This window comes from Ochotona curzoniae, unplaced genomic scaffold, assembly GCF_017591425.1.
Source record: "Ochotona curzoniae isolate NIBS_2020 unplaced genomic scaffold, NIBS_Ocur_1.0 scaffold_1852, whole genome shotgun sequence".
NCBI lineage: Eukaryota > Metazoa > Chordata > Mammalia > Lagomorpha > Ochotonidae > Ochotona > Ochotona curzoniae.
In genome coordinates this window covers 56,170,343-56,196,576 of record NW_024467087.1, presented here as the reverse complement: position 1 = coordinate 56,196,576, position 26,234 = coordinate 56,170,343, and the positions used below count along the sequence as shown (strand labels likewise).

General features: G+C 39.9%; 1 protein-coding gene across 5 annotated transcripts in view; it reads right to left on the bottom strand.

The window, feature by feature from the left end:
• Positions 1–20,386, bottom strand: part of ABCB7 (ATP binding cassette subfamily B member 7) — a 97,438-nt gene extending 77,052 nt beyond the window's left edge. For 3 of the 5 annotated variants that reach the window (XM_041000121.1, XM_041000122.1, XM_041000120.1), the window contains exon 1: positions 20,200–20,375. In XM_041000121.1, coding sequence (XP_040856055.1) covers positions 20,200–20,367 — 168 coding nt within the window. In that variant the 5' untranslated portion in view covers positions 20,368–20,375. Of the gene's footprint in view, positions 1–20,199 lie in introns of all 5 variants that reach the window. The other 2 variants (XM_041000118.1, XM_041000119.1) reach the window with 2 other exon arrangements.
• Positions 20,387–26,234: the final 5,848 nt, after the last annotated feature.

The following is a 26,234-nucleotide window of genomic DNA, read 5'->3' as shown; positions in this document are numbered from 1 at the left end:
TCAAAAAATTAAAAGTAGGGTTACTATTTACTCAAAAGAATTGAAATCAGGAACTACAACAGACATTTTATATATCCATGCTCACAGCTCACATTGGTCAAACACAGAAGAAACATGAGTTCCATCAACAGAGGAAAAGACAAACCAAATGTATATATGCTTACAACAGAATATTATTGAGCCTTAAAATAGAAAGGAAGTATTGACACAAAATATAACATGGATGAACTCTGAAGATAAAATAGAAAGTTAAATGCTGGCTGCCAGGGGCTAAGAAAAGAGGTAACGGAGGTTAACGAGTACAGAGTATCCGTTTGGAAAGATGAGGAAAGTTCTGAATGTATGAAGGTGGCTTGAAAAAAAATGTAAACATCCTTCAGTCACAGACAGTACATTCAAAAACAAAGGGCGGGAGGAAGGGGTTTGGCCTAGTGCTTAAGGCATCAGGCAAGATGCTTGCATCCTTTATTGGATACCTGGGTTTGATTCTTGGCTTCAGTTCCCAACTCCAGTTTTTTGCAAACAAAGAACCTGGGAAGAGATGACTGTTCAAATAATTGGATGCCTGCCACCCACACACGAAACCTCGATTTACCTGTCAGCTCCAGCCCCAGCAGAGCCTCAGATGTTGTGGGCATTTGGGGAGTGAACCAGATGTGAACTCTTTGTTTCTCTCTCCCAAATAAATGTAAAAATTTTTGATGAAGTGGTAAATGTATGCTACATACATTTAATCACAATAAAAAGAATGAAAGCTAAATGAAAATAAAACAAATACTAACAACCCAAGACTTCCGCGAGGTAATGAAAGCAGTGCTCAGAGGTAAAGGTACATAACTAAAGGCCCACAATATTGGCATGAGCACAGATATACAGACTAACAGAAACTGAAAACTCTGCCATTACCATATGGGTTTATTTTTGAGCTCAGATTTTTTAACTAGGCCATTAAGACCAATATCAGATAGTGAAAGTTTAGGGGAAACACATCACTATACATACATGTATTAGCCAGTTTTTCATAACTATACCAAATACCTAAGAGAAACTACTTATGAAAGATGGCTTATTTTGGCTCACAGTTCAGAAGGTTCAAAATCCCAAATCAGGTGACCTTACTGATCCGGTGTTTGATGAAAGTAGCAGATGGTGGAATGTTGCAGAGGATCCACACTATGACCTAATCATATGAACTGCACAGGCCATCCCCACAGAATCCATCACCAAGGGCTGTGCTTTATTATGGAACCATGATAAGCCAAGAGAGTAATGGTAAAATTTACAGCACTTTATAATTAACCAGTTTTTCCATACACATCATTTCACTTGACCCTGCACAAGAACTGTGAGATGAAGGAAAATCTCACTCAAATACCAATTTGACAATCTAAAACCACTAAGAACAAGGGACAGCTAATTGGCACAGCAGTTGAAACACTACTTGGGAGTCCCATACCCAGTACTGGAGTGCCCACATATATTGGCTTCAGTACTCAGGCCCCTGCTGCCCAGGTGTGAGACCCAAATTGAGTTCTAAGAGTCACAGTTTGGCCTGTCCAGCAGTGCTTATTGCAAACATTTGGGTAATGAATCCACAGATGAGAGATCTTTGCCTCTTTCTCTTCCTACCTTTCAAATCAAATAAAAATTTTTAAACAAAAAACACTGAGAATAAGATAAAGTAGCTAAAGCAAAGTAATATAATATTCACCCATTTCAAAATCCTGTCTTCTTTCCACGATACAAGAATGCTTGATGACAAACCCTAACAACTTTACCTCATGACAGGCAGTATGGGCCCTTACCACTTCTTAACACTTCTCTCTTATATTACTATATATATAATTTATAATATATAATTATAATTATAATGTATAATTACATAATATCATAATATGATAATATAATAACAATATTATATAATATATTTACATAGTATGATATATCATTATATTATATATATACATAAAACCTCAATATCCACCTAACTGATGCCCCTATCTCCAATCTCTGATATAAACAAAAGAGCATCTTTATTTTGTACTAAATAAGTAGAACCAAAAAGAAGTGAATTTTTAAGGCATTACATAAAACTAAAAGTATTGTAATACCAAAGTGTTAGCAGAGGTGGTTTTTTTTTCTTTTTTGAATTTTCTAAATTTTTACAAGTGAATCTGTATGTTTTGGTAATTTTTTAAAAATTATTTATTTGAATGGCAGAGCTGGAAGCCAGGGGAGAGAGAGAGAGATCTTCCATCTGTTGGTTCATTCCCCAAACGGCTAAAGCCAGGAGCTGGGAGCTTCCTCTGGGTCTCCCATGTGGGTATAACATCACAAGAACTTGGAACATCCTCTGCTGCCATCCAAGGCATACTAGCAGGGAGTTGGATTGGAAATAGATCAGCCAAGGGCTAAAAATGTTGCCTTAATGGGATGCCAGTGTCACAGGTGGCAGTTTAATATGCTATGTTACCACACAGGCCCCCGTTTTGTTTTTTTAATATAAGTACAGGACAGGGGACAGGTATTCAGGTGCAGCAAGTAAAGCACCACTTAGGAAGCTCAGATCCCAAGATGGAGTACCAATCTGAGTCCCTGCTACTCCACTTCCCACCCAGCTACCTACTAATGCACCTGGGAGGCAGAAAATGACAGCTCAAGTGCCCAGGTTCCTCCAATCCATGTGGAGCTTCAAATAGAATTCTGCCTCCTGACTTTAGCCTGACCTAGCCCTGGCTATTGTGGGCATCTAGGGAGTGAGCCAGCCACCCGGTCTCTCCCTCTGTTATTTTGTCTTTCAAAATAATATTTTTAAAATGTTTTTCATAAAATATAAGAATTCTATCTTGAAAAAAAAATAGAGATGGGCAAAATGGGCTGCACCACAGCATCCATTGGTTTACATATGAGATGGGGCTGAGGACAGAACTGAACAGGCAACTGCAACCACCAATGTGTGTGTATAGGCTAATGAGCGTGATGGACTGAGCAGGACCCTGCACTGGCTGGCACACACAAGAGTCAGGTCTGGGATCACCTCTGGCAAGGTTTCTTAGGAGACCCCCCACAACTGAACCACTGACTTAGAACTCTAATACCAGGGAAAATCAAGGATCTGTGGTCTGATCATGGCATGCATATGTCATATGGGTCTCCTTGGTTGTTGAAGCCTGTGCAGCAGACAGCATGTCAAGATGCTCATGGGGGACAGGACAACCAATTCACTGAGGCCTGCAAAGGATGTCTAGCACCATGGAGGGCAGAACAAATTGGACATTTCTACCAGACAAGCTTTGATAGCAAGTATCTGGGTGAATGGAGAATCTAAGATGGACTATGTCAGTCAACAGACCTTGGAAGGATTTCCTCAACCTTGGAGCAACAAAATCAACAGCATCTCAGAACTATTGAAACCACTCAAGCACTACCCTCGGATTATAATACACATGGAGGACTCTGGGATGACATCGGGTGACTGTCTCCCATCCCCAGGTACTGATGCAGTTGGGCCACTAGGAGTGGCCCTCTCCCCTTCTCTCCCACTTTTCCCAAAAACAGGAAGAAAAAAAAGGAAATTGGAGGCAGTTGTCTCTTCCACTTTCCCCTATTCCTTAATACCCCCCCCCACTATAATCAGTGGTCTACATGGGCATATATCCTTCTCAACTATGTAAACCTCATCAAAAAATAAAACGAATTTATTACTTAAAAGAAAAAAACTATTCTCAACAATAAAGAAAAAACTTAGATAGCTCTTGATTAGACAAAATTAAACATGCTGAATGCACATGTTATATTAGAATTGTACACTATACTGAATGAGAAACAGATTCAATTTTCAGACTCAATTAAACAATGAAATAACAAATAAAATTGATTAAATCTAAAGAAGTAAAATATTCCTGTAAAGCTTTTTCAACATCTTAAAGACCTTTCTAGGATCTGCAGAATAATCACTGAGTCATGTTAACGGGAGGTTAAAATTTCTTGCTAATAAATACAACAAATTAGAATTCAAATAAATGAACATATTAATATAATCTATTTTAAACGTTAGCCAACTGGAAAGCCTAAATATCAAATTTTTCTCTTTGTAAAAACAAATATATCAAAATATATCATATGCTCAAGTATTTACAATAAAATGAAAGTGATTCTTTTTTGTTTTCTGATCTCCAAACCTATACCCTCTGTAGAGGTGATCAATTACCTGTTTATAAAGTTTAGAATTTATTCTTGGGCCCGGCATGATAGTGTAGTGGTTAAAGTCCTCACCTTGCATGCCCGGGATCCCATATAGGCGCCAGTTCTAATCCTGGCAGCCCTGCTTCCCATCCAGCTCCCTGCTTGTGGCCTGGGAAAGCAGTCAAGGACGGCCCAAAGCCTTAGGACCCTGCACCCATGTGGGAGACCCAGAAGAGCTCCTGGCTCCTAGCTCGTGGCTTCAGGTTGGCTCAGCTCCTGCCATTGCGGCAACTTGGGGAGTGAACCATTGGACAGAAGATCTTCCTCCTCCTCTCTGTATATCTGCCTTTCCAATAAAATTTTTAGAAAATAATTTATTCTTTCACCTTTTTATGTGTTTACACACAGAGAAAAGAGAAAGATTAAGTTGTTATAATTAGATGAAGAAAGCCCTAACTTTTGCAGTTATATGGGGAATGAACCTACAAGTGCAAAATTTTCTCTCTCTCTCTCTCTCTCTCTCACACACACACACACAAAATCTCTCAATTATGTAAATACGCAAATAAATCTCTGCTCAAAAAATAAAAAGAAAATCAAGTCAACAAAAATATCATCCTTTGCAGGCAACTAAATATACATATTTAGGATACATATACATAAAATTATCTCAATAATGTAAAATGAGGTACATATAAGAACAGAGATTCAAAGGGGAAAGAAAAATGCTAAAACTGCAGGGTTACAGTAATTTTTCTGTTTTATTAGATACAGCTTTATACAATTACAAAAGAAAAATGTGAAGTGCTAGCATCATGGTCCAGTAGGTTAAGCTGCAGCCTTCGACACCAGCATGCCATATGATCACTAATTCCTGGCTACTCCACTCCAGTTCCCAGTTAATGTACCTGGGAAAGCAGCAGAAGATGGTCTGCATACCTGGGCCTCTGCTAGCCACATGAGGGCCAAAAAAATTGCTGGCTCGTAGCTTTGGCCTGGCCCACCCCTGATCATCAAGACCATCTGGAGAGTGAAACAGATGGAAACTCTTTTCCATTCTCTCTGTGTCATTCTTTTAAACAAATAAATCTTCTTTGATAAAGCAAAAAATACAAAGTATAAGGATCATATGTAGGTACAACATTATGGGGCAGGTTAAACTGCCACCTGGGATGCTGGCATCCCATTAAAGAGTGTGTCTGGTATTGAGTTTCATCTGTTTCTAATGTAGCTTCCCATTAATGTGCATGCCAGAAGGCAGCAGGTATTAGCTCAAACATTGTCACACACAGAAAAGATCCGGATTTTGGTTTAGCCTTGTCCTAGCCGTTTAGGACATTTGGGAAATAAATCAGAAAATGGAAGATCTCTTCCCCCCAAACTGTGTGTGCGTGATTATACCTTTAAATAAGTAAACTTTAACCAAAAACTGAAGCTCCCACCCTTTGGCCTTGAGGTCAAAGTCTACAAATAACAAGATAGTATCTATCCACAAGAACTACTACATGGGACACACAAGGTAAGCATACCAAAACAATAAGTGTGCAAGACCTCATAGGGAATATGTCCTACAAAGTAAAAATTAAAGATATGCTATTTCACTGCATGCAGTAAGCCAAAGGACATGAGCCAGTCAAAAATGAAAAAAAAAATTCCATATTTGGCACAAAAACATAAGGAGCCCCTTGAACAAACTCTTCAGCAAAGCTGGTTTTTAAAAAAAATCATAAAATGACAAACATTTAAGGGCCCTAGAAATAGTCCTGGGAGCAGAGAGCAAATGAAATGTTTATTCAAGAAAATCTACTAAACTCAGTAAGAATGCAAATGCTCTCTGCTGTGTAAAGCAGAATATATGAGAGTACTTCGAAAAGTTCATGGAAATGAAATGAAAGGATGCTTATTCTGATGCATGAAGGCTTACTAATTTGTTAGTAAGAATGGCAAGTGTTATGAGGAACACTGCATACTTATTGGTGGGGTTATATAGGCAGAAATCCCATGTATTGTGATAGGCATTTTCTGTGAGCTTTTTGAAGACCTTCATGTCCCCTAGGCTCCCTTTCTCCCAGTTCAGCGAGATGCAGACCCCATCTGGCATGGTAGAGGACCCCCACCACACACACATTCTAGAGCTGCTACTCTGAAGACTTCCTACTGGGAAAAGCAGAACAGCAGTAGTTCTCATCTTGTCCCCAATGACCTGTTGCTGAAGCTGTTCTGGGCTACAGTGGTAAAGAGGTAGCAGTTTTCTTCTTCCACATACTCCCACTGGAGGGACAAAGGTCTGCCCTGAATGTAGTAGGCTGAGACTCATAAGGCCCCAAACCCCCAGCCACAGCTCATAAGACCTTGGTTCCATACGAAGAAAGCCCAAGAACATCTGAGGCTACTGTTCTCAGCCTCTCCATCTAGCACATATAAGAGTACCATGGACCCCATCCCAGGCCCAAAGCTCAGGCTGGGAAAGTCCCAAATGTCTTTCCAAAATTTGACTTTTTATTTTCAACTGGGTGAGAAAAAAACTCAAGTTTCAGACTGTCCTTAACAATGAAGATTATGGGGGAAAGGCAATCAGGCAGAGATGATGGAATCCACAGAGGTTGATCATCTGCCCTTGAGAATCAGAAAACCAAGAGAAGACAGCTGCTAGTGGACTGTCTGCGCTCAGAAAAATCCCAAGCCCTGACCTCAGCAAACGCCCTTTAATAATTTAAGCCATACAGTACATGGAAAGCAACAGCACAATCCACCAGCAATTAGTGGAACACAACTTGGAATGAGAAAAGGGGAACCCTGCCAAAACCACTATCATCCTAGGATGGTTTGTAGGCACTCAGAGCTATGTCCCCTTGAAAAGCAAAGATGGGGGCAGGAGTATGAAAGGGAATCATTACTAAAATAATCCACCCTTTTCTAAACAAATAATAAGCCACACAAGGGAGGGAACCAGCACTCAGGAGTTGAGATGATAATATATTTTCTAAAATGTCCAATTTTTTTTAAAGCTATCAGATACACTAAGAAACAAAAAACAGGACATACATTAATAAAAAAAAATCAAGAGAAACTGCGGTTTTGAGCAAATGCTGGATTAATAAGAAAAAACTCTCAACATAGTCATTATGAGACCAAAGGCTAAAGAAAAACATGCTAAATGGAGTAAAGGAAGATATAATGTCACATTAAATAAAGAATTTCAATAACCATAAATTATTTTTAAAAGAAACAAATCCAATAATTGAAAAGTATTACAAAATGAAGAATTCACTATAAGAAATCAACAAATTTGAATTAGCTGAAAAAATAATTAGTAATTTAAGGACAGATCAATAGCTCTCATGCAACCTGAAGAACAAAAATAAAGGTTGGAGAAACATGAACAAAGTCTCTGAAAAATACAGGACATTATTAAATGCACTAACATATGTATAACAGGTATACCAGAAGAGGAGAAGAAAAGTTGATCAATGAAACGATGGCTGAAAATTTACAATTTACTTTTTTAAGATTTATTTAGTTTTATTGGAAAGGCAGATATACAAAGAGGATGAGAGAGGAGGAGGAAGATCTTCCGTCCAATGGTTTACTCCCCAAGCAATTGCAATGGCTGGAGCTGAGCCAATCCAAAGCCAGGAGCCAGAAGCTCTTCTGAGTCTCCCACGCGGGTACAGGGTCCCAAGGCTTTGGGCCATCCTTGACTGCTTTTCCAGACCACAAGCAGGGAGCTGGATGGGAAGCAGGGCTGCCGGGATTAGAACTGGTGCCTATATGGGATCCCGGGCATGCAAGGCGAGGACTTTAACCACTACACTATCATGCCGGGCCCACAATTTACTTTTTAAAAAAATAAAAACTACACATCCAGTATGGTCAACAAACTCCAAACAAGAAAAATGCAAAGAAAACCACAGACAAGTGAGAAAATAGAAAGTCAAACATAAAGAGAAAACAATGAAACCTGCAAGACAAAAACAAACAAAAAAATAAATAAAAATAAAAACAAGCTTTACTAACAAGAGAACTCTAGGATGAACAGCAGACTTCTTAGCAGAAATAATAGAGAACACAAGGCAGTGAGGCACCACAATCAAAATACTAAATACATTAGCAAACTGGCAAATAAGAATCCAGCATGATGGTGCAGTGGATAAACCCCCTAAAGCAATGCCAGCATCCCATTTAAATCAAGTTTGAGTCCTAACTGCTCACCTTCTACTCTAGTTCCCTGCTAATGCACTTGGGGAAAGCAATGAAACACATCAAGTTCCTGGGCTCCTGTCTCCCACATGAGCCAGTGGGGGTAGATTACTTTCTCCATCTCTCTCTCTCTCTCTCATTCTGCCTTTCAAATAAATAAATAAGCCTTCAAGAAAAAAAAAAAAAGGAATCCTATATCTAGCAGAGATACTGGTCAAAAATGGACACAAAATACATTCCAAGGCAAACAAAAACTGAAAGAATTTCTTGCTAGTTAAAACAAAAATCTCATAAAAATACTATGGGAAGTTCCCAAGGCTGAAAGCATGTGATCCTAGACTGTACTTCAAATTCATACCAAAAAAGAGCATTTGAAAAGGCAGTTGTGCAACTGTAAAAGACTATGATCAGTGCAAAGACCCTGATTTAAAAGTGTATAAAACAATTATATCTACAATTTATATGTGTATGATATACTGTGAAGCCTATCCGGTAACACTTAGAGATATATTTACCAACAACATCACAAGTAGATGGCTAGAAGCACAACTTTACTGGGATAAGCAAATTCCTCCAGAGAGTAAAGCAAATACATGAGTAAAGGAGAAAAAAATAATAAATAAAATGATTAAAATGACAAAATCTATAAATATGTACTAGCTCTCTTCTCTCAGCATCTCTAAAAGATTTATATAAAGCAATAATCATGACAAGATATTATTGAGATTGTAACACTTATGTATAAAAATAAAACAAACAGGGAAGTAGATACATATGAGTAATGTCTCTATATCTTACCAGAATGAGGTTATAAAATTATCTAAAGAAAACATATGGGTTTTCATGACCTCAACTTTGGCAATGGATTCTTAGCTACAACACCAAAAATATGAGCAAGAATTCGGCCTTGCAATTAAGACACTACTGAGACATCCGCATCCTGCATCGTAAGTCCCAGCTCCATTGTGGATTTCAGCTTCTTGTTCATGCAGACCACAGAAGGCAGCAGCTCAAGGACTTGGGTCCTGGCCATTCACATGGGAAACATGGATGGAGTTTCAGCCCTAGTTGTCGTTAACATCCAGGGAGTGAACCAATGACGCACAGCAATTGTTATTCCAATCAGAGAGGGAACCAGCAGACTGGAGAACTCTCTCCACATCTCTGGCTGTATACTTTACAAAATAAAACTTACTAACAACCAAAAAAAAAGGGAAAACAAACATTTTTTTAAAGGAACTCTCACAACAAAATAATAAAAGTCATCAGTATCTCAATTAAGAATAAAGAAAGGAGGGCCAGGCACGATAGCATAGCTATTAAAGTTCTTGCCTGGAATGCACCAGGATCCCATATGGGCGCTGGGTTCTGATCCCGGCAGCTGCACTTCCCATCCAGCTCCCTGTCTGTGGCCTGGGAAAGCAGTCGAGGATGGACCAATGCTTTGGGACCCTGCACCCATGTGGGAGACCTGGAAGAAGCTCCTAGCTCCTGGCTTCGGATCAGCACAGCACTGACCGTTGTGGTCACTCGGAGAATGAATCATCAGATGGAAGATTTTTCCCCTCTCTTTCCTCCTCTCTATATATCTGCCTTTCCATTAAAAATAAAATAAATCTTTAAAAAAGAAATAAGGAAAGGAACAATAACATTTCTCCTAAGAGGATATATAAACAACCATTAAGGACCCAGAAAGATGCTTGGTATTGTTAGTCATGAAGAAAATACAAGGGCCAGCGTGACAGCCTAGTGGCTAAAGTCCTCTCCTTGTATGCACCAGGATCTCATAGGGGTACAGGTTTGTATCTCGGCTGTTCCGCTTCCCATTCAGCTCTGTGCTTGTGGCCTGGGAAAGCAGAAGAGGACAGCCCAAGGCTTTGGTGCCCTGCACCTGTGTGACAGACCCAGAAGCAGCTCCTGGCTCCTGGCTCCTGGCTCCTGGCTCCTGGCTCCTGGACTCATATCAGCTCAGTTCTAGCTATTTGCAACCAGCCACTCAGGGAGTAAACCAGTGGATGGAATATCTTTCTACAAATCAGGGCCAGTACAGTGATGTGATTGGCTAATCCTCCATTTGCCAGCATCAAATATCGGTGCTGGTTCATATCCCAGCCACTCCACTTTCTGATCCAGCTTCCTGCTTATGGCCTGGGAAAGCAAGAGAGGATAGCTCAAGTCCTCAGACCCCTTCACCTACATGGGAGATCTGGAAGAAGCTTCAGGGTCCCACATTTGAAACACTCCAGTTCTCGTCCTTGCAGCCATTTGCAGAGTAAACCAACAGATGGAAGATCTCTCTTTTTTCCCTCTCCATCTCTCTCTGTAACCCAGACTTGCCAAGTAAAATTAAATAAATCTTTTTTCTAAAGCCATAAGTCAAAATCAAAATGGGATATCACTTTACATTTATAAGGAAGGTTAGAATCAAAGTTAGATAATAAGTTTCAGTGAGAATATGGAGACACTAGAACCTTATATACTTCTAGTGGTGATATAAAATGTGCAGTGACTGCTTCAGTCCTAGATGCTCCCCTCCTGATTTAGCTGCCTGCAATTGCACCTGGAGAGCAATAGAAAATGATCCTAGTACTTGGGTCCCTGTCACTCACATGGCAAACCCAGATAAAGCTCCTGGCTCCTGGCTTCAGCCTGCCCACCGCCCAGCCCCACCTGCTGTGGCAATTTTGGAACTGAATCAGCAGCTGCAAGATCACTCGCACTCACTCTCCCCAATCCCCACCATCACTCTGCCTTTCAAATAAATAAATTTGGGGGTCTTTTTTTGTTTATTTCATTTCATCATTTCAAAGCATACAATACTGCTGCTCTGTTTTTGATTAACAAATTTATCATGAACACATTTCTGATCCAAGTCCATAATATGGACTAATTTTTTAACAAAGTATTTTCCTTCTTATGTATAAACCATAATCCATACGAAAGGATGGATTTTAATTGTTTCTTTTTTTAAAATTTTTTACAATATAGCTTTGTAGGAATAGACATTCAGCCCTCCCCCTTTCCTTCCTCCTCCCCTACTTTCCATCCTGTCATTTTCTCCTGTATTATTACAATAAATAAATCTTTTTCAAAAAGGAAAAACAGTCTGGCAGTTTCTCAAACAATTACACAGTTACCACATGATTCAGGGATTCTACTGCTAGGTATACATACAAGAGAAACAGATATTTATATCCACACAAAAACATGCATTTAACTATTTACAGCAGCATTATTCATGACAGCTAAAAGGTGAAAAACAATGCAAATGTTCATCAAATGATGAATGTACCAAAAAAAATCTCATGCCATGGACTATTTTTTTGGCCACAAGAAGAAATAAAGAACTTATATTTGCCACAACATGGATAAACCTTGAAAACATAATGCTAACTGAAAGAAGCCAGTCACAAAAGTCACATGTCATACTTGCATGGTTCTGTTCATATGAAATGTTCAGAATAAACAAATATATATAGACTGAAGACATATTAGTGAGTATTCATGGAGGAAGGTAGGGGAGAGGCACATGACAGTTAATGCCAAAGGATACAGAGTTTTATTTTTTAACTGTTTTATTTATTTGATGGGAGACAGAGAACTCCCATTTCCCAGTTTACTTCCCCAAATGACTGCAATGATGAGGACTGATCCAGGTTCAAAGCCAGGAGCCAAGAATTCAACCCATATCCACCATATAAATGTAGGAACCCAATTTCTGAGCCATCATCATTGCTTCCAACAGTCTTCATTAACATGAAACTGGAGTTAGGGGCCAGAAGCTGATATTAAACCTAGACATTCTGGTAACAGGATGCAAGCCATCTTATCCGCTAGTTCAAACAACTATCCTGCAAGTTCCACCCTGAAATTTTTTAAAAACATAAAACTGTGGCAACAGCGAGACTCATAGGATTTGTGGTCTGCCCTTGGATTGCATGTATCAGCTCTGTGCCTCCTTGATTGCCGATGTCTATACAGTGGACAGCATACTCAGGGGAATAAGGAAGACATGATGGCCAGCTCATTTGGGCCTGCAGAGGACATCAAGTGCCAAATAAGAAGATAGAGAGAACAGGTTGCACAACTCTTCTGGTCAAGCCTAGGCAACAAGTGTCTGGGTGAGTGGATGTACCAGGGTGGCCTCTGTCAGCCAATGGGCTTTGAAAGGATTTTCTCAACCTTTGAGCTACAAAACCAACAATGTTTCAGAACTATCAAATACAGGGCCTGGCATGATGTTTAAATGGTTAAATCCTCACCTTGCAAGTGCCAGGATCCCATAAGATCTTTCTCTCTGTCTCTCCTACTTTTTCTGTAAATCTGACTTTTCAATAAGAAATTGAAAAAAAAAAAAACATCAAAAACCACTCAAGCAATATCCTTGGAACATTCTCCACATTGGGGTTCCTAAGATGAAAAGCGGACTTCCCCATTCCTAGGTACTGATGTAGTTCAGCAACTGGGAGCAGCTCCCTCCCTTTCTCTCCCTCCATACAAGAGAAAAGGGAAGAAAAGGAAAATTAGAAGCATTTGTCCTACCCACCTTCCCTCAGGCCTCAACCCTCCCCATTCTGTTTAGTGGTCCTCATGGATCTGCATGCCTGTCAACTATGTAAATAACATCAAAAACAAAAATTTAAAAGAAAAAAATACAAAACTGATTGTGGCAATGATGGTCCATATCATAGAACATGCTAGACTCCATTAAATGGTGCACTTCAAATAGGTGAATCATATGGCATATAAATTAAAACTCAATAAAAATGTTAAAAAATAAACTGGGGTGAGCATTATGGTGCAGGTTAAGCTACCACTTTTTTTTTTTTTTTTAGTAGAGGTACAGAGAAAAACAGGGGTCTTGTTTTTTGTTGTTGTTGTTGTTTTTAAGGATTTATTTACTTTTATTGAAAGGCAGATATACAGAGAGGAGGAGAGACAGAGAGGAAGATCTTCTGTCCAATGATTCACTCCCCAAGCGGCTACAATGGCCGGAGCTGAGCCAATCCCAAGCCAGGAGTCAGGAGCTCTTCTGGGTCTCCCACATGGGTGCAGGGTGCCAAAGCTTTGGGCCACCCTCAACTGCTTTCCCAGACCACAAGCAGGGAGCTGGATGGGAAGCAGAGCTGCTGGGATTAGAACCAGCGCCCATATGGGATCCTGGGCGTGCAAGGACTTTACCCACTATGCTATTGTGCCGGGCCCTAAGCTACCACTTTCAATGCTAGCATCCTGCGTCCCATATCAGAGCACTGGCTCAAGTTTCAGCTGTTCAACTTGAGATCTATTTTCCTGATACGGTACCTGGGAAGCTAAATATTTTATATTACCACTAGAAGCCACAGGAAGGTTCAAATTTCTCAACATCCTCACTAAAACTTATTATCTGGCTTTGCTCTCTGCTAATGTACCTGGGAAAACTGCAGAAGATGATCCACGTATTTGGGCCCCTGGCACCTACCTATGTGAGACTCAAATGGAATGCCAGGCTCCTGGCTTGTGCCTGGCCCACCCAGCCATTGCAACCATTTGGAGAATGAAGCAGTGAATGGAAGGACTCTATTACACTGTCTTTTAAATAAATGGATAAATTGTTTAAAAGATATTTAACATAAATAGTGTAAGGTCAATGTCAGAATCAATAGAAGCAAAATTTTTAAAAAGATCTCTTTTTTGTTTATCAAGTTGGGAGAGAAAGAACAAATCTTCTATGTGCCAATTCATTCCCACAATGACCAGCCCCATGGTGCTCTAACACTAGTCCCTATAGTTAAGATTTTTTAATCTGCATAAAAGGTGCTAAGGAAAAACTGTATTATATATCAGTTTACACATTTAAATATTAATGAGATAAATCTAAAATTTTATCATTCAAAATTCATAAATTATTTTAACATTAATGTACTTGTCAATAGCATAATAAATCATACAACTTAAATCTTACATGAAATCTTTCAATTTTCAGAATTTAAATATTTTGTGGTGAGCATGTGGTTTGTGACACAATAGATTAATCCTTTTACTCATGGTGCTGGCATGTCATATACATGCCAATTTGAGCACTATTGCTCCACTTCCCATTCAGCTCCCTGCTGGTGCCCAGGGAAAGCAGTGCAGGCTAGCCCTTAGGACCCTGCACCCATGTGGAAGACATGGAAGTGTTCCTGGCTCTGACTTTGGACTGGCTCAGCTCTAGGCACTGCAGCCATTTGGGGAATGAATCAATGGAAGGAAGATCTCTCTCTCTCTCTTGTTCTCTCTGTAATCTGCCTTTCAAATTAAAATAAACATTTAAAATTTTAAATATTTAAAATAATCTCCTCTTAATGAAGCCTGTTATTTATTCATATTGGGACTTAGTTTTCTCACTTGACAAAAGCAGAAAGACAGAATATACATTCTCCAAAGCAGCACTGCCCAACTACACTTTCAGGAGTGCAAGAAACACTTTGTATCTATGGCGTTCAATGATAGCCACTAGCCATATGTGGCTACTGAATCCTAGAAATGTGGTGAATATAACTTCAGAATTATATTTTTTTAAATTTCCTTTTAACATTACTAGCCACACGAAACTAGTATTTACCAGACTGTGCAGCACAACTCTATGGCATGACCCTGCATGAAAAATAAATTTTAAACAGCACACCAATAATCATCGCACATAAAGTGGGAATGTGTGTATGTGTAAAAAAGGAGCAATAACTCTCTTTAAATCAAATACCATACCGTATACTACTGATTCTCCTAAAGGTGTATTCAATATTTATCTTGCAATTTTAGTCACAAATCACTAATAACTTGTAGGTAGGCTGCTCAGTTTATACATTCTACTTTTATCTCCTTGTGGAATCCATGTTTTTCAAACACAAGGCCTTCCATGCCCTTTAGACATAGAAGACAAAAGCAGACAACTAGCCTAATGGTTAAGATGCCAATGCTTTATATCAGAATGGCTGGGTTTGATTTCCAATTGGATTTCTCCTTCCTGCCGGTACAGACCCTGGGAGGCAGCACGTGATAGCTCAATAGGTCAATTTCCTGACCACCCCAAAGGGAGTTCTTAGTTTCTGGCTTCAGTCCAGCCCAGATCTAATCACAAAGGGAATAAGGACATTTTTAGGAAGAAAAAAACAAATCCAAATCTGAAAAAAAAAAAAACCCAAACCTTAATATCTTGGCATAAATTTAACCAAGGATGTGAGGGATCACTATGATGAAAAACACAAAACATTAATGAAAACATCAGAAGACACCAAAATATGAAAAAAATCTGTTTGTGGACGGGGAGAATTAATATTATCCAAATGTCTATATTAACAAAGAGAGATTTTCAGAATCAGTGTGACCCCAATCGAAATTCCTATGACATTCTTCTCAGCTCTAGACAAAAATTATTCTAAAGTTCATATGGAAATACAAGAGACCCGAATAGCTAAAGCAATCTTAACAAAAAAACAAAGCTGAAGGTATCACAATGCCAAACTTCAGATTGTACCACAGGAGCACTGTAATCAAAGCAGCCTGGGTGCTTGCTTCAGCAGCACATACACTAAAAACAACCTGGTACTGGCATAAAGACTTTCATATCAACAGAACAGAAGAGAAATTACAGAAATAAACCCACACATCTATATCCAACTAATTTTTCACAAGCAGCAAAATAAATCCAGAAAGGACAGCCTTTTCAAAAAATGGGGCTGAGAAAATTAAACCTATGCAAGCAAAAGAAAAAAGACCTCTATCTTACACCTTGTAAAAAAATCAACTATAACAGATCAAGGATTTAAATCTACATTCTGATACCATCAAATTATTAGAGGAAGATGTTAGGTACCACTCTGTAAGAAATGTATAGGCAAAGATTTCTTGGAAAATACCCCAGCAGCACAGCCATCTAAAGTAAAAATAAACAAACGGATTATATCACTCCAAGAAATTTCTTCACTGCAAACGAAACTACCAATAAGCTGAAGAGGCAGCCAAGAGAATGGGAGGAAATATTTGTACTACACAACAGACAGAAGACTAATATCCAGGGTTTATAAAGAATTCAAGAAACTCAACAACAGCAAAACAAACAATTCATTTAAGAAATGAGAGTAGGGTATCAAGCAGGCATTTTTCAAAGGACGGAATTCAAATGGCCAACAGACATATGAAACTGTTCAGGTTTTCTCACTATCAGCGAAACACAAATAAAAACTACAATAAGGTTCTACACCTCACCCCAGGGAAAATGCTTACCACACAGAAATCAGAAAACAATAATAACAAGGATGTGGGGGGAAAGGTACTCCAATCCCCTGTTGGTGAGAATATAAACTAGAATAATCATTATGGAAGACAATATGGAGATGTCCCAGATATGTGAAACTAGATCTACTATATGATTCAGCGATCCCACACCTGGCAATATATCCAAACATAATGAAATCTGTATATGAGAAAGTGACCTGTACCCTATGTTTATAGCAGCGCAATTCATAATAGCTAAGATACGGAACCAACCCAGATACCCATCAACTGATAACTGAATAAAGAAAATGTAATACACATACACTATAATACACAGCCATAAAAGAGAATGAAACTTTATCTTTGCAACAAAATGGATCTGGATGGAAATCATCATGGTTAGTGAAACAAGACAATCCCCAAAAGACAAATATCGTATGTTCTCTCTGATCTGGAACGACTAATATATACCAAGAAGCGTAACCTCTATAAATGAGATTAACATACTGGAAATGAACTGTCATTCATAGTCTGTGTCTATACTTCTGAATAATAGTAGGACATCCATTTTTCTTTTTTTCTTTTTCCTCTACTTACTATGTCATAATATTTTTATATAAAATGAAATGTTAAGCTTGTTACTATGACATGAAAGAATATGCCAATGTGATAACCTGGGAAAAAATAAGAGAAGGGAGGAAATAGAGAAGGAAGAGGGGCACGGAAGAGTCTCTATGCTTCTAAATACGAATCATGAAAAGCATGACATTCACTCATTTTGTATTTAAATAATAATCACACTTTTGAGAAATGGGAATCAAATAACAAGATTTAGAGCAGAGAGTAGAACAAAGTTGTAGCAATAGCGCTCATGGGAAAAGGCTAATTTTATTTATTTATTTTTTTATCTTTACCTGAAAGCCAGAATTTCAACAAAGAGAGGGGAGACAGAGAGACTGAAAGAAAGGGATCAATCTTCATTCACTGGCTCAGTCCGCAAATGGCAGCAATGGTTAAAGCTGGACTAGTCTCAAGCAAGCAGCCAGGAGCTTCTTCCAGATCTTGCATGTGGGTGCAGGAGCCCAAGCACCTGGGTCATTCTCCACTACTTTCCCGGGCACATTAGCAGGGAACTGCTTATTTGCGATGTCAGCACCACAGGGGTAGTTTAACCTAATGGCACTTCCTGGAAGGCTGAATTTTAATTACCAACACCCCCTCTGAAATCCCTAATGATTCCTCCAGAATTCCCTCTTACTCTTCTAGCCTGAGAATAGTCCTATAAACTTTATCATAACTGCATCTGGCTTGCTGGAGCTCAATGGGAACAAAAACAGCTTCAAGAGAAAATGTGGCACAAAGTTAAAGCTATGGAGTATTTTTTTTTAAGATTTCTTTCTTTTTATTTGAAAGACACGTTTACAAAGAAAAGGAGAGACAGAGGAAAAGATCTTCCATCTGCTGATTCACTTCCCAGAGGGCCTCAAAGGCCGGAGCTGAGCTGATCTGAAGCCAGGAGCCAGGAGCTTCTTCCAGGTCTCCCATAAGAGTGCAGGGGCCCAAGGACATGAGACATCCTCCACTGCTTTCCCAGGTCACAAACAGAAAGTTCAATCAGAAGAGGAGCATCCAGGACACAAACCAGCATTCACATGACCAGCTCCCAAATAATTTTAAAATCTTGAAATAATCAGGATTTGTTTCTCTAACCTGATCTTCTGCTACTTCCTATCTAGAATTTTCACTATAAACTATACTCAGTTCTACAGAAGATCCATATTCTTTAATTTTTTAAATTTATTTGAAATTAGAGACAGAGACAGAATCAAAGAGCTCTTTCATCCAATGCTCCCAACAGCCAGTGCTGGACCAGACTGGAGCCAATAGTCAGAAACGCAATTTAAGTCTCCCAAATGGGAGGCAGGCACCCACTAACTGAGCCACTACTGCTGCCTTCCAGGATCTACATCAGCAGGAAATTAGAATCAGAAGTGAGTCAGGACTTGAGCGCAGGAACCCTGGTTAGGAGTGCAGGTGTCCCAAGTGAGAGGTCTTACTCAGCACGGCAAATGCCTGCCTTTATGTTCGTGGGCCTTTGCAGAGCTTGTTCTGTCTTCAACTAGCCCACTGCTGTTTGTCAGGTATATATCAGTTATTCAAGGCAATCTTTCTCAGATTATATTTAATGTCACTCATGGGAGCTTTCCCTGAACTCTACACACTCCCATCAGTGCATAATTCTACTTCATTGTAATTGCCTATTTATCTATTTCCACTACTAAATTTCAGTCAGGCCTTTTTAAAGACAGGATTTATATTTTGCTTGTTCACAGTATCAAGGGGCACAATAAATACTGGATAAATGAAGGAATCAAACTCCACCAGCCTTCTACGTATCTAGCATCATTCCCCCTTTCTCCCTGCTTGGAACATTCTCCCTAGTTCTATCACCAGCAGGAGATCCTTGCTATAAGATGCTCCTTAATAATTACTTCTTCATCTAGATGCTTATGCCCATTACTGCTACTATTTATTTAACATTTAACCTATTGCTCTGGTTTTTTCCAGTTATTCTTGTAACGTACAGATCTAATCTCCTTAATTAAAGTGCACAATCCTTGAGGGCATAACTGTATGTTTCTCTTGATACTCCATTATCTAGCACACTGCTGCACATATAGTAAACTAATACTTAATATACTACATATTTGGTGAGTAATCAAAATTTAATAGTTATTTGTTTTCTAAAAAGCAAACATTTTTAAGTGATACGGATGCACTTAATTTTTTTTGTCAATAACATGGAGAAATATGCTGAGGAACAGAAGTACAAGTAATTTTTAAAAAAAAAAAAACCTCCTTCTGCGTGAGAGAATAGTGAACACAAATATTAAGAGGCACTCTAACCACAATGACATTCATAAGTTAAGAATTAGAAGCCTTATGGCTTCCAAAGTGACCTATGCACATAGAGCATCACAGTATTTTCAGATCAAAGGACATATGTGTCAATATATGAACTGAAAGTCAGTCTATGTTTTGGAGGAGAAGATAATTACGGTTTTGTCCTGTCAACAAGGGAGTTAACCGGCGCTAACTCAATTTGCCGCTTGTTCATTCGTGGTTTGCCGTCATCCCACGGCACTATCCAAATTGCTGCCCTCTGAGGAGAATCTAGGAAGCTAACGCAAATTGGTGCCAAATGCCATTACTAACTTTGGGAAGTAGTCAGGTCTTCCTGTATTTAGAAAAGTAAGTGGGCTGCGAGTGGTGTGTACCCAGTCTCCCAATACCAGAGAAAACCGAAAAATCTAACCTCAAGACGCCAGCGCTCCAGGTGCCCTCTGCCCAGAACCTCCTGCCCCTTCTCGCTTTACTGTCCCCAGAGCTTTTTCTCTTCCTTCAAATTACTAACACCACTCTCCTTCACTTACTGCTGCCGCCGATTAGCTCTGAGACTCTTTTTTTTTTTTTTTTTTTTTGGTTCTTTGTCTGACCCGAGGTCACCAGGGCAACCTTTTTCCCCAGGGGTCCCCTTGTCCTTCACCCCACTTTTCCCAGTGAACGGCGGCTCACCTGGTAGATCCGAGTAGTTCCCGAGGCGGCGCGCTGAGGTGCTCTCCATTGAGGATCCGAGCCGCGGACACAAATTAGAGGCCGGAGAAGAATCGCCGAGTGCCGGCGTTTTTCGAAAGCAGCCGCCGCGGCTGCCCAACGCCAAGTGTGTACCGCGAGCAGCGCCATCTTGAGCGAGGAAAGAGGAACCGAGAGCGGAGGATTGTGGGACACTGGCGGACCGAAGGCGACAGGTTTAATCTTCTCTCCCCGCCCCCTCGTTTCCCCGAGGGCTCGCGACCGGAAATAGCTCCTGTGTGCCCATGGTGATCTTTCGGCTACCTGCCTTTTTCTTTTTTTCTCCCCTACGGCCCGCATTGATTATTCTTGTACAACCAAGAACGTGGGAATAGCTTTGTCTTTTCTTTTTCTGGGGTTGCCAGATAAAGGATTTCCAGTTAAGTTTGAATATCAGACAAATGAATATTGTGTTATGTGGGTATGTTGAAAACACTGAGTTTATTACACCTGGCAACCCTATCCTGTAACTCATTCCACCCTTGCCTGACTGCCTTCAGCTCAATGCCACGCTCCACTTTCTCTGCTTTCCCTATACATATTCTTATCTCCACTGTCCTGTGGTCTAATGTGTAGAAAAGATTATACTACAAACACTAATTTCCCTTGGGAGAAGGCCTAGCCTGTGAGACTGTCACTGTTTTGTAATCACTTTCACTTTCCTGCTTGTGACATAAACCTTGAGGCAGTTTTCGTTAGTTCTGTTGCTCTTGAGACCATGACGCACATGCACACACACCCCGAACATCTTTGCTCTGATATTTTGACTCTCTTACTACCACTTACCTTTGGTTTCTTCTGCAGGATCCGTAACTATTGAAAAACCTATCAGTTGGCTGAGGGATGGCCAAATGAAAAAAATCAAGAAGTCTTTATTTAAGACAGGTTTCTATTCGGTTTTTATTATCATCAAATAAGAATGTCAAAGAATGTTTACAATTACCTGGAAAACTGAGATAGCTGTTACCTGAAACCCTGGAGGCAATAATGCAATCGCAATCTTATATTCATTGCTGTGTTCTCAAATCTTTCCACCCTACCCCACCCACAACCCCCAAAAAAGGAACACACAGAGTTGCAAACTTCTTGGACTGTGGACTAATAATAAATCTGCTGAAAAAACACACAAGAATATATGTAACCCATACAATTCCATTTACTTTTTTCAGGGAAAAAAAAAGTTAGATTGCAGATTTCCATTGAAAAAGATATTTGAGCTCCTTGGCTGAATAATGCAGTTTCAAGTTGAAGAACTTCAACTTCTTTTCATGTAAAGAAGATGGTATATTGAAAGCAAGAAAGTAAAAGAACATTTTTCAGCCTCAGCAGACAGGGGAATGAATGGCAAAGTACCAGGAAACGAGACTGCTTGACCAGAGAGCTTATATGAAGGCAGTTCAAAAAGTTCATGGAAAATGGAGTTAAAGGATGAATTTATTTTGATGTAAAAAAAAAAATGTTGAAATCCATCAGAAATGTGTTTTTGTCTATACTCCTGAGGAACAGTAGGGTTCCCCCACACACACTACCATTTTCTACTTGTTGAATTCTTTACCTAAGAGAGAGTTAAGTATGTGGTTGCAAAGTTAACCAAAAGTTTGCCGTTGGAAATTTTTTTTCAAAAAGGAAAGAGAAGGGAAGGTGGAGAATGAGGGCAGGAGGAAGGTTGAAGAGGAAAGTATCACTTTGTTCCTAAACCTGTATTGTGAAATACATGAATTTTGTTCACTTTATATAAAATAAATAAAAGTTTTAACAATACATTGCAAAAGAATCCCTAGGCTTCAAAGTTCTTTACAGCAAAATAAACTGATTTTTTTTTAATAACTCCATTTCATTTGCATTTCATTCTCATTCTTTGTATTTCATTAACTCAGCAGTTAATGCTTCATCCTGTAACCAGTGAAGGATTTTATTTGGATTGATAACATAATCAGATTTGTTTTTTGCATTAACCCACTCTGGTCGAAGTGGGAAGGTTGGGTTGGAGGAAGTTCAGATAGGAGTTAGGAAGTTAATGGAGCAGTTCCATCATAAAATAAATAAGGCCTGAACTTAGCACCCACAGTGACAATAGATCAATTCCAAGAATATTAAGAAGATGGGATCGACAGGGCTTAGTGACTATTTGGATGTTTCTAGCTTTATTTGCTATAAATAAGGAATGCTCTCTTTTATTACTGACTGTATCATAACAATTTTTTCATGTTAGATAGCAATAGTCTACGCTGAAGAAACCCTGGACTAGAGAAATTATTTCTATTAGGATTGAATAATGCCACTGCTTGGTACAGTCTAGTTCAGGCATTATCCAATAATGCTCTCATTTAAAAAAAAAAAAAAAGTACAAATCTGAGGTCAGCTCTGTGGCATGCAGGTAAAGCAACCACCTTCCATGCTCGCATTCTGGTTAGAGTCCTGGCTCCACTTCTAATCCAGCCCCCTGATAATGTAACTGGGAAAGCAGTGGGAGATGGTCAAGTGCTTGGCAACCTACAGGCACGTGGGAGACTTAGAAGAACCTCTTGCCGCCCAACTTTGAACCAGCCCAGCTCCAGCCATTAAAGCCATCTGGGGGAGTGAACCAACAAATAGAAATCTCTCTTTTCTCTCTCCACCTCCCTCCCTTCCTCTCTCCTTGACCCTCCCTAACTGCCTTTTAGACAAACAAATAAATATTTTTAAATGTGCAAACCTATGTAATATAGATTCTTTGAATATCATCATACATTTTCTTATTTTCAGAAACACACATTATCTCCCTGAATCTAAAGTTTTCTGCAGGTATTATTTATTACCTTTAACGTATTAAAGGTTCAAGCCTATGGTGATAGATACACAAACCAAACCATCATGTTTTGGCTGTAGTTCTGCTCTGAACATTAAAAGATGTTGCCTAGGGCCCGGCGCAGTGGCCTAACGGCTAAAAGTCCTCGCCTTGAACGTGCTGGGATGCCATTTGGACACCAGTTCTAATCTCAGCAGCTCCACTTCCCATCCAGCTCCCTGCTTGGGGCCTGCAAAGCAGTAGAGGACGACCCAGAGTTTTGGGACTCTGCACCAATGTGGGAGACCTGCAAGAAGTTCCTGGCTCCTGGCTTTGGATCGGCACAGCACTGGTTGTTGCGGCCACTTGGGGAGTGAATCATCTTGTTGTGCCCAGATTTTGAGATCCCCAGAGATCACCAGGAGTCTGAAGTCGATCCAAGTGCACAAGGATGGTTTATTGAAGCTCAGCACATCCGAACCTGGGTACTTGGTTGAGAGCAGGCAGCTGGCTGACGGGCCAGGACCAACACCCCTCACCGGGAGTGTGGCCCTGAACAGAACATTCATAGGGTTTTTTTAAGGGGCAGTCCACGATAGTTTGAAAGGGGCAATTCACAATAGCTGCAAGGTGGGGAAATACCACACATTCCCTACACACTTCAGCTGGACAGCCCATGCCTCCAGCAACTAAGGGAAGCACCCACTTAATTACTTGGAGCCACCTGTGAGACAACCAGACTTAGGTGGGTCTTGATTCATAAGAATTGGGACCCATCGGGCCCGGCAGCGTGGCCTAACGGCTAAAAAGTCCTTGCCTTGAATGCACCAAGATCCCATATGGGTGCTGGTTCTAATCCTGGCAGCTCCACTTCCCATCCAGCTCCCTGCTTGTGGCCTGTTAAAGCAGTCAAGGACTGCCCAAAGCCTTGGGACCCTGCACTCGCGTGGGAGACCTGGAGGAAGTTCCTGGCTCCTGGCTTCAGATCGGCTCTGCTCTGGCCGTTGCGGTCACTTGGGGAGTGAATCATCGGATGGAGGATTTTCCTCTCTGTATATCTGAATAAATCTTAAAAAAAAAAAAAAGAATTGGGACCCATCAGTGCTAAAGGTCACATAGGCCGTTTAGCCTACAGTTTGTTAGTAACAATGAGCCATGAACAAATGGTTGGGTTTTGATACTGAGGTTCTTCAATCTGACAGAAGATCTTCCCACTGTCTCTCCTCCTCTGTGTACATATGACTTTGCAATAAAAATAAATAAATCTTTAAAACAAAAAAAGGATGTTCCCTATACACCCACACAAGCGAAGAAGGACATTATGACCCTAGGAGGTCAACCAGCCCAGGATTACAATTGATTGGGTAATATTTGTATGAGAACAACTGAATGGATACCTTTTGTATAACTGATTGGATATGATTTGCATGTGAACAGTTGAGTGGACAGAAAGTGAATGAGAACACTTGGTGGAATATACAAAACAAAAGGAGTTCCAAACAAAAGTATAGAAACAGTTGATGGGTTTTGTTGATAAGCTCACTACTTTCTCCCTTATCCCAGATGACCCTCAGTGTATAAAGTCTGATGCCCCTAATAAACTTCAGCTTTTGACCATCAGTCAGGGTCCACGCGTGTTACTATCAACTCTGTGCATGAAGTCCATCACTGCAGGACAGCGACAACAAGACTCAACAAAAGTCTCTAGAAGCCATACAAAATCATAAGATTGACTTATGTATTTATTTTATTTATTTGAATGGCAGAGCGTTAGATACAGAGACATTTCCCAAATGCCTGTAGTAGCCTGTAGCTGAGGCCAAAGTCAAGAGTGTAGAACCCAGTCCAGATCTCCCACCTGAGCCATCACCTGCTGCCTTCAAGGATACGGATTAGCAAGAATGGCCAGTAGGGCCAGGACTAGAATCCGGGTACTTTGATATTGGGCATGTGCCTCCCAAGCAGGATCTTAGTTGCTATTCCCAAAACTTGCTACCATAATCGAAAAACCACTAAACCATAGAAGACTCCAGAGGCCTGAAATACCTACATCTACCACAAAGAATAGCCCTTAAAATTCTTGAAATACTGTAGTATAGCTACATACAAATATTTTTGATGTGGAATAACAGTACCAAGGCCTTTGAATGAATTCAATGTCTTTTTATGAAAGTAATGATCATTGCAGCCAACTTTTATATTTAAAGCATGTAAATAGTATCAAAATAGACAAAGAGCTATTCACCAGTGATATAAAACATGACAAATATTTATTTGCCAAATAATCCAAAGAAAACTTGCAATGCACCTAGAAATAGAATATGAAGCATTGTGAAAGCTGAACATTGCTAGGGAACAGGAGCAACAGACAGGCCAAGTTGGCCCACAGCAACTTGACACATAAGTGTCTGTTGTAAATCAAATAGACAGAGGCACACACAATAAAAGCTGCTATAAATAGATGATGCAGCCACAGATCATATGATAACAATGTGTATGCAATAATCGTATCTAAGTGTGCATAATATTTTGCAATTTAAAAAGTGCTTTATCCTACCTCACATTTAATGCTCACATCAACCTTCCTGGATGGTTGCTATTACTTATTCATATTCTCATATTTTTGAGGAAACTGAAGCTGAAACATGATATGACGAGAGGCCAAAGAGCTAATGGAATGGAGACCAAACGGAGATTTTCTGATTCTGAATAAAGTGCTCTTTTCACTTAATGACACCTGAAATGTGGGGAAAACACTTGAGTACTTTAAATAGGCTGCAATATTCTTTGTTTCTAGAAAATGACAGAACTCATTGTCACAACTGCTTCTGCCTCTACCTGGAACATCTCCCCTGCAGACTTATAAAATGTTTCATTGGGCCTGGTGTGATAGCCTAGCAGCTAAAGTCCTCACCTTGCACTCACCAAGATTCCATATGGGTTCCAGTTCTAATCCCAGAAGCTCCACTTCCCATCCAGCTCCCTGCCTATGGCCTGGGAAAGCAGTCGAGGATGGCTCAAAGTCTTGGGACCCTGCACCCGTGTGGGAGACCCAGAAGTGGCTCCTGGCTCTTAGCTTCAGATTGGCTCAGCTCTGGCCGGTGTGACCACTTACGGAGGGAATCAGTGGAAGGAAGATCTTCCTCTCTGCCTCTCCTCCTCTTTGTATATCTGACTTTGCAATAAAAAATTTAAAAATTAAAACTTTATC